The 9,586-nt window shown below is 42.3% G+C and overlaps 1 protein-coding gene across 1 annotated transcript; it reads right to left on the bottom strand.

Moving 5' to 3' along the window:
- Positions 1 to 892: 892 nt before the first annotated feature.
- LOC102709593 (transcription factor 25) lies at positions 893 to 9,546 on the bottom strand. The gene is made up of 4 exons (XM_006660781.3): positions 9,256 to 9,546; positions 7,975 to 8,519; positions 6,804 to 7,715; positions 893 to 1,418 (listed from the first exon to the last, which is right to left on the bottom strand). Exons 1-4 carry the CDS (start codon positions 9,418 to 9,420, stop codon positions 1,157 to 1,159), a joined length of 1,884 nt encoding a protein of 627 aa, XP_006660844.1. The 5' UTR covers positions 9,421 to 9,546; the 3' UTR covers positions 893 to 1,156.
- Positions 9,547 to 9,586: the final 40 nt, after the last annotated feature.

Below are 9,586 nucleotides of genomic sequence, written 5' to 3'. Positions count from 1 at the left end.
CTCTAGTTCTTTTAAATGATGTTGATTAGTTCAATTGAGAAATACAATTGTTTATAAGATTTAATTTCAGACCTAATCAGATGTTTAAAAAATATAATCAATTCAAAATTTAAAAATTGACTACTAGAATAACTAAAAGAAAAATCTTTTAATATCTCTTTTAGTATATGCTAAAGGACCTAAAAATATTTATATTTTAGAGCGGGTCACTATATTATTTCATACCTAAAACTCATCCATTGCTTTGCAAAATTGTACCCCTTTTCACGACCTATAAATGCTCCAGATTCCAGCTAGTGACAAAGTGCACAATGTGACAAGGTCGCTGAAGCCAGGCAGGACAACCACCAAACGGCCCGGTTCGGTTGTTGTACACTTGTCCTTGTTCCCTCCGAAACCAGCACTGCACTCCAGTTTCCTTTGTTCTTTTGAAATTTCTTACTATCTCCTTTTCATAATAGAAGATTCCTTTTCATATTTTAATAATATAAGATGTTTGACTTTTTTCTTCATCTTATTCAAAAATTTAGTATAAATATAAAAAATGACAAGTCATACTTAAAGTTTTTTTTATAATTTACAAGCAAAATAAATGATATTTTCATAATTTTTTATTAAGACAAATGATAATTTTTTATTAAGACAAATGATCAAACATTACAAGAAAAAAAATCAAACATCATGGAACGGATGGTTATGACACGAAGGGAGTACTTCACTGCTGGGTAGCTAGAGAACAAATGGCAACAGACACTGAGGTAGTACAAGAGTGAGTTTTGTCGTGTGACTCAACAGCAGGCAACAGCATACGCACATGACACAGGGAGTTGCAGATGAGTAGAGCAGGACGCAAATAATTCTGTGGTTGAATTGGTAGGGATAAACAAAGCCATTGCAGAAATTGACACATTGAACTTCATGATTCCAGACCCAAAATTGACTTGTTGCAGCGATTTAGATTTTGGCGGATCAGCTATACATGTATGCCGAGACCAAAAGTATTAGAGCACTAGTTTCTGATGATTGTTGCTGAAGGTGATACAAATGATTGACAGCGATTTGTGTTAATCATCATAGACATAGGAAAAACACCCGGGTGCAATCAAGTCTTGTTGTACCAACTATCCATCCATGCAACTTGGTGCTTTGGGTTCAATTAGTCATCATTGTTTTGGCCATTTGCGTCCTGATGATTGTCACCGTAGTCAACCCACGGGAGTAGTGATTCCAGGAAGACCAACGCAGCATTGCGCCCTGCAACTTCACGGGGGGCACGGGCCCTGATCTCAGCCCCCACTTCTTGTTCACCTGGTGGCATCTCATGCACCATTCCAGGAGCAACCATAAATGGCCGCAATTCTTCAGGGGGGAGTGATGGTGTTGTGTCAGAGAAGTCCGAAACAAGAAGATGAGAGTACCTGCAAAATAAATTACAACTTCTCAAAATTCAAAACATTTTATAACTCCAAAAGTAACACTCCAAAAATTGGGATATGATTATTTTTTTAGATAATGGATAATATGGCCTTTGCTTCAAAAGAAACATCCACTTATTACAAAGCTCTTGGTGGATTTTGCTTAGTGTCAAATGCTATGAAACTAGCCGCGAAATTGATATCGGCAGCTAAGCGCGGAAGCAATAACCGTAAAAGATCCAATCATGACGACGACACCGATACACGATATTTGTTAACGAGGTTCGGACAAGACTACTCCCTGGGACACTGATTACGGGCGCTCCTTCCCGATTCCAGCATAATTATAGCTTATTAGGTATCAACAACCACGGTCACTTCCTAAGCCTACCTATGCTCTTGTCGCCGTCCGGTTACTACAGGTATGCCTTCCTATTTAAAGGAGAGCCTAGGATAGAGTACAACTCCACTTCTACTCTAATACATAGTATAACTCCAAGTCCTAATTAGTAGCCGACTATGTACACATATTCAACACAAACTCTAACAAACTCCATCTTGGCGAATATGCCACGCCAATCTAGTTGCACAAACCTCTGTGTACCCGGACTTGAGTTGGTTCCTATGCCGCTCACGTCAAGCCGCCCAACAAACCTCCACCTGGCTCGCCGTCTTCAGGATCATGCACCACAACACCAGCAAACTCGTTCATGACTCCACCTACAACAACGCCCACTTGTAGCTTGTACAATCTCGAGCCAGCCATCTCACCTGTCACAACAGCCTTGCCATCCTTCATGATCTTCATGGTCTTCCTATCAGAATCCACCTAATACAATCATCCTTGTTCATGTAGGCTCCCAAGCAAAACCAAACTCCTCCTTAGCCCTAGCACGTGTCTCACGCCCCAAAGTAGCACCTCATTTCCATCATACATTTGAACTTGACATAACCCACCCCAAAACGATAACTCGCATCATCTCCCAAGTAAACGACTCCAAACTCGCCAGATATGTATGAAGAGAACCCCTTCTTTTCCGATGTCACGTGATAGGAATTAACTGAAGCCAATATCCACACTTCCCCAGACTTCTCGTTCGACACCGCGAGTAGCTCATGACTGCTACTATCAGAGTCATCTCCACGAGCCGCCAAACTTGCACTTTCACCCTTCCTCTTCTTCAGCAATGGACAATCCCTCCTCATATGCCTAACCTCATGGCACTCAAAGCAACGTAGCACCTTCTTCTTATTCACCTCGCTTCCTTATCCTGTCTTGCCTTGACCAGCAAACCCAAACCTTCACCATGAGAAGACTCTACTGACTCGTTCTTCTTTGAGTTCATCAAATCACGAGCTAGCAACGCCGAGATTTTCTCCTTAGTCTTGATGGTTTCCTTGTCGTACGTCAAGGTAGCCACAACATGTTCATAAGATTGCGGTAGAGAGCTTAAAAGTATAATGTCTTTGTCTTCATCCTCTAGTTTCACATTCAACTTGCTTAGTTCCATGCACAAATAGTTGAAGACGTCCACGTGCTTCCTGAGATCCGACTCTTCCTGCATCTGCAAACAATACAATTGTTGTTTCAGACACAACTTACTAGTCATTGACTTGGACATATATTAGGATGTCAACTTGTCCCAAATTCCCTTTGGTCATTCCCCATCCATGACATGGTACATGACAGAATCCGCCAGACAATCGTATAATCACTGCTGCTTGCAACTTGATTTTGTCCCACTTATCATCATTCATACCTTCATACCTTTGGATACACCCTATTGAGTCAACATATCTTTCACTCTAATCTGCCATAGAACGAAATTTTCGGTGCCATCGAACTTCACCACTTCAAATTTGGAAGCCATCGTCACCTCCATCGACAATAATCAACTCAATCAACTGTTGCCTTGATTAAATTGATTTGCCCTAATTATCTGACCCACCCACTAAAGTTCATTAGTTAACATCCGGATCAAACTCCTTTTTTTTCTTTCCTCCAGAAAAACTAGCTCAAGATTTCCTTTGATCAAAAAAACTGTCTCCACCGACCCGAGTCTGCTTCCCCGTCTACTTCTCCGTCGGTTCCCGCCACCCCTTGCCTGCTTGGCTTGGCCCACGCTGAGCTGCTGCTGCCGACAAACTGCCCACAACGAAGTCGCCAACATACTAAATAGCTGTGGTAGCAGCCGCTATAGTGGCGCAATTGCGGTATCAATCCACTCCCGCTACTGCTATGAGGTAATGAGCTAGATGTAGAGACCTAGAACTTAGCGTCCGCAATTGCAGTTAGCAGGCCACAATAGCGTCCGCAAAATGACTTAGCAGGCCGCAATCACAGTGGGAAATATATATGTAACCCTAATCTCAGCCCCTCGCTTCATTCCTGCCTTTCACGCCGTCACGACTCACGAACACTACCTCGCTTGTGCCGTGCAGCGCTGCTCGGTTGCCTAAAGATCAACACCGGCATGCCAACTGGACGTCATGCGGCAAGCGGCAGCCGGCTGCCGTGGCTCGTGGTGGAACAAGACATTAACTTTTAAGTGCACATAAACGTCTATTTATGCTCTTTAGTTATAAGTGTATTGAGATTTATCACCAATTTGTTTGTCAGTTGCTTTGTGAATGTGTTAGAAAACCATTAGTCATATACACATAATAAAATATATGTGTGATTATTAAATATCGTTATTGGAACTTAGAGCGCGCTATAGCATCCGCTATTCGCTATTTAGTACCTTGGAAGTCGTCGCTGTCGGTGAGCTCATCGCCTCAAACCACCTCTACTTTCTTGCTTTGGTGATTTTCCCTTTTTTTGTTTCAATCCATGGAGACCTTGTTTTATAGGGAACTAATAGTCCTACTCCAACTAGTAGTCCAAATTTGGATCAGATTGGAGTCCTACTCCAACTCCTTTTAGTGTTGCCTAGGTCTTCCATTCTTGCACAACTTCGTTTAACATGACCATCATGCAATCTTCTAGTCAACACATCCTAAAACAAAAACAGCATCCACACGCCCCGACTTACGATTGACCACCCGCCAATCTCGCTGCAAGCCGAAGCCGACAGATCCATGCCGCCTTCTCAGCCACCGAACGACCTGAGCGCTACGTCTAGCCATCTCTTTGTCGAACATAGATCATCGAGAGGCACAGGCCACCTCGTCTGCAGTGTTCGAATCCACCGACCGAGAATGTCGATTGCCTTTAGCTTTAATCAACCCAGTTGCAAAAAAACTCCCCGTTGGGAAAAAAACTCATCGAACAGTTCGAGCCGCCTGCTCGAAGTGTCCAAAATCACCGATCAGTTGTCATTGATCGTCGTTGTGCTCCACCTTGCGCCAATGTCAACACCAAACATTCCAATGCGAGCTACGCAGTCCCACACCATCATCACATCTCTATCCTGGATCTTCTGCAGACTCTAATACCACTTGTTATAAAACTAGCCCCAAAATTGATATCGACAGCTAAACGCGGAAGCAATCACCATAGAAAATCCAATCATGGCGACGACGTCGAGACAAGATATTTGTTAACAAGGTTCGGACAAGCCTACTCGTTGTGACTTTACGTCACGAACACAGATGTATGTGCGACGAAGTTAAATACTAGTTGCACATACAGAAAAAAAAACTCAAGTGTAGAAAATACTCAAATACCTTAGCACTATACATTTCATTAACCTTGAATTTTGCAGGGTAGGGGTACGGGCTTTTAGTCCCGGACTCCCCTTGTACAATTAACAGAATACCCATGGGTGGTTACTCATAGAGCCCAAGGGCATAAACGTAATGTCTTTAGCTCTCTAGGACCACTTTGCCAACTGTACCAAGTACTTGAGTGCACTTGAGTGTTGGTCCCTAGGCATCTAGCAGGAATATGCCCAGGAGTCGTAACTGATAAGCTTCTTCCTGTCTTGCTGGAGAAGCTTCTTCCCGCCTTGTCCGAGCATTCCCTTGAGAGGTCTTGCTATCTAGGCCTAAAGACACCTGTGTTATTCACACACTCTAACAAATACCTAACACACGTTGCCCTAAAGCACTCCCACTGCACATTGCTTCAACATGCCACCGAAGCATAATACCTCAACATGCTCCCAGGGCAAATTGTCTCAACATGCTACCAAGGCAAATTGTCTCAACATGCTACTGAGGCATAATATCTCTACATGCTCTCGAGGCATGTTCGAACGAATGGTAAAGGGGGGCCCTATACCAACACTACTCCCCAAGGCACTGATTAAGGGCGCTCCTCGCTTACAGCATAATTACAGCTTATCAGGTATCAACAACCACGGTCAATCGGCTATGCCACCAACGGTCGCTCCCTAAGCCTACCTATGCTCTTGTCATCGTGCGGTTACTGCATGTATGCCTTCCTATTTAAAGGAGAGCCTAGGATAGAGTTTGTCTGTCCTAATTAGTAACCGACTATGTACACATATTCGACACAAACTCTAACATCATGTATAAATATCAACTTGAAATCCACCAAAGTTATATTCGCTTATTGTCATGCATAAAAAGTGTAGCACGAAGTGCATGTCCGTAGTGTCATAACTATCATACTCCATTTGTTCCATATTATAAGATTTGTGCGGTTCCTTATTATCCGCCACTGTTCTAATCATTAGATTCCGCAAGAATTTAGATTTCTTTTCGAAAAAGAAAAAATTAAGTAGAACATTTTTCTTTAACGAGATTGAATATTTCTATGCAAAAAGAAGTGCTTTAAAAAGCACCTTTTTTCCTTCATTTCAAAATTATTACAAATATCAATTAATTGAGTGTTTGGATTCTTGGAGTTATCATGTAATTAGTCTAGGGTTTACCCTTTAAACCATAGGTATTCTTTGTGGAGCAGTATGGGCTAATGAGGCATGGGGATCCTATTGGGATTGGGATCCTAAAGAAACTTGGGCATTTATTACTTGGAGCATATTTGCAATTGCCTTGCATAGATTCATACAAGGATCAATGTATATGTTTTGTATGTGTCCAAATTCATTTGCATCTACATTAATCTAAGCAAAGTCAGAAAGCCTTATAATGTAGAACGGAGGGAGTACATGCTAAGACTACAGAACCAACATTGCCCATAAATTAAGAATGGAGTCAGTAAGGTAAACCATAAACCATATATTTTTATATGAACTTTCAAAACAAGAAAATAAGTATAACTCAATTTGCAACAAAGAGAAGGTACTGATATTCAGTGGAAATCAATGATATGTACTAGCAACTAAATTTAAGTTTCAGTTCCGAAGATAAAAAAAGGAGAAATCATATCGAAGTGCTCTCCTAGAAATAAAAATGAAATGTCATCAAATAAGAACCAGCAGAACATTGACACTATGCAAACATGTTTGAGCAACTTACTCATTCTTATCTGAAGAGAATGCCGCTTTTCTAATACATGCCCAGTCCTGGGCCTCTCTGTTATCTTGCTTTAGTGATTCAATCACCAAAAGGGCAGCATCTTTGAGTAAATTCTGCAGTTCTGGGAACCTCCATATGATGTAATGGCGTTCAACATATATGTTAATCATATGCTCAAGGGAAGGGCTTCCTGGCTTTGCTGAGCCAAAGAACACATTCCTGAGTATTTGGGTCCATGATGAGTCTTTCAAAGGAGCCTTGTCAACAATCTTGCGCAACACCAAAGGATGAAGCATCAAGGCTTGCTTCATAAGATCAACAGATGTTGACTTGTCGGAATGGTCAGAAGCCTCCCCATTTGCTTCATCACGCTCAACATAGAACCGTGAAATGGCTAGGGAAAATGAAAAATTAGGGAATAACCACAGGGAGTTATCACACTGGTACTCTTCTGCAAACTGTTCCAACCATTTGTACTGTTGTGATCTTAGAGCAAAGTAATCAATGCAGAATAGAGCACCCTTTGGATCATCAGAATCCAGTGACAAAAGGAACTTGCAGACCTCTAAAGCAGATCGATGGCAGCCCCGTCTATCCAAGTTTTTCATGTGACTAAAAAGCGCAGTAAAGAATGGTTTGTTTGTATCATGGCTATATTTCAACTGGCAGTTTCCCTGCAATGGGCTAAACAATGGATGCCAACCACACTCCAGTGCAAATAGACACTTCTCAACCGCATCTGCTGATGACTGATGTTCTCCAGAATATTTGAAAAGATCGGCAAATGTTAACAATGATTCTGGATGATAAGGATATTTTCCTAATATAGCTGCAATAGAATTGAGATCATTTGCAGATTTGGCAACTGCAAACAATTCTTGCACGTGGCTGGCAGAAGGATCATATATGTACCTGCACAACATGAAGAGTTTGATTACTGAGAAAGTTAACACAAGTGCAGGTCCATGGGGAGTTAATTCTCAAATATTACATCACCTTAAAATTAAAATTCAGAAAACATTGAACAATAAAATTGCGAGGAGCAGCAATTCAGTGAACATGATATACAATACAACTAATGGTCATAGTTATACGTAATAACCATACGAAATAGTGATGTGCTGAGATGATGAGGCTTACAGGATGCCGACAAAATTGGGAATGGCCTCACCTGAAATAGTTGAAATCACTCTTCGTTTCAACAAGATCCATTGACATTGATTTATCCCATGGTGGCCAGTAGCTAGATGGAGTAACAAGAAGGGTTTTTCTTGGATTGTGGGCAACACGCCTAGCACCCCGTACTGGCCTTGAACTGCTAGGCACATTCCGTTGATTTTCAAGTGAATCCACTACCTTTGATCCAAAAATGCGCCTCATCTCATTTTCAGCTTTTAGATGTTTGGGATCAATTGAGAGAATAGATGATGTCCCAGGTGTGGTTTCATTTGTCTCAATCTCCTTCCCAGATGCTCTTTCATTTCGATTCATTCTTTGTTGCATGGGCTTCTTTTCAATAGATAAATCTTCCAGAATTGAATCCAGTGACTTTTCATCCCTTGATTTTGTTGACGCTTGTGTGTCTGCCTTGCTCTTTTTCTTCTTTTTCTTTGATTTCTTGTTGTTTGTTTCTGAAACAACATTACTAGGCTTCTTGTTTACAGAATGTTTCTGTTCCGTGTAACTCACTGGTTCCTCAGAATACACTTCATCTTCCTGCAGCAGGGTAAGGACATAAAATTAAACAGTCATCAACCACCAACATATTTTTATTCTAGAACAAACACACCGCTATGAAACATGAAATTACCCAGTAATACTGCTAATACATTATATGGTTATAACACAATGAGGCAACAGCTAAAACACAGCAGATAGCTAAAGTTTTGTATTTTGGAAGCATAGTTTTTAATTCCCTTTACCACAAGTCATAAGATCATGGGTCCATGCAAGTATGCACAATCACCTGCTAAGACATACAGCTTGGATAGTCCCCTCACAAGCGCTAGACATACAACTTGAATACTCGAATCACAAGGCGAACGCACAAGGGCACAACAAATTCTTGACCACCCAACAAAACCATAGATTCTGCGCTACAACCAGCACCCGCTCCATCCTAAGCATGGACAACCGGCAGCTTAAATGATATTGAGCAAGTATTCACCGCAGTGCAACAGCGATCTACCTAATGATTATCAGATTATACAATCTATACATATATTCGAAACAAAACAATGACAGACAAGCAACGAAAACTCGTGCCTTGACTTCTCCTCCACAGCACCAACCATCACATCGGAAAAATTACCCGTCTACTTGCATTTAACGATTTTATCACGGACATGGTACACGACGCAATATGCTCGCGCGACAGAGATTACATGGGAGGAGCAATCCAAACCCAAACTAGAACACTTGAGAGAGAAGGCACGGGGAAAAAGCCACGAACCTTCTCTTCCTCTTCTTCTTCGTCGAGGAGATCGAAGGGGTTCCTGGCGGCGACACGGGGAGGTGAGGCCTCCTCCTCCTCCTCCTGCTCGACCTCGGCGGCGGCGGGGTCCAGCGGGGCGGTCTCCCGCTCCTGGAGCACTCGCCGGAGCAGCCTGGCCGACATGCCGGCGGCGAAGCCCACTCGGGGGGCGCGAGGGTTAGGGTTTGGGTGGCTTTGCGCGGTGCGATGCGATGGGATGCGAGGTGTGAGACGACTTGAGACGGAGAAGTTGGAGGCGAGGACGACGAGGAGGAGAATTTTTGCTTTTCTCGGGTTCGATTAGATTTAT

This window comes from Oryza brachyantha, chromosome 9 (assembly GCF_000231095.2).
Source record: "Oryza brachyantha chromosome 9, ObraRS2, whole genome shotgun sequence".
Taxonomy (NCBI): Eukaryota; Viridiplantae; Streptophyta; class Magnoliopsida; order Poales; family Poaceae; genus Oryza; species Oryza brachyantha.
The sequence above is the reverse complement of the archived record's forward strand: the minus strand, read 5'-3'. Positions and strand labels throughout refer to the sequence as shown.

Bases quoted from the DNA above. Each gene is read 5' to 3' on its own strand.
- LOC102709593 (XM_006660781.3), bottom strand. From the start codon at position 9,420: ATGTCGGCCAGGCTGCTCCGGCGAGTGCTCCAGGAGCGGGAGACCGCC. The intron at 8,520-9,255 runs GTTCGTGGCTTT...ACCCTGCTGCAG, and splicing joins AAGAAGAAGAGGAAGAGAAG to GAAGATGAAGTGTATTCTGA. The intron at 7,716-7,974 runs GTGAGGCCATTC...CATGTTGTGCAG, and splicing joins AGTGATTTCAACTATTTCAG to GTACATATATGATCCTTCTG.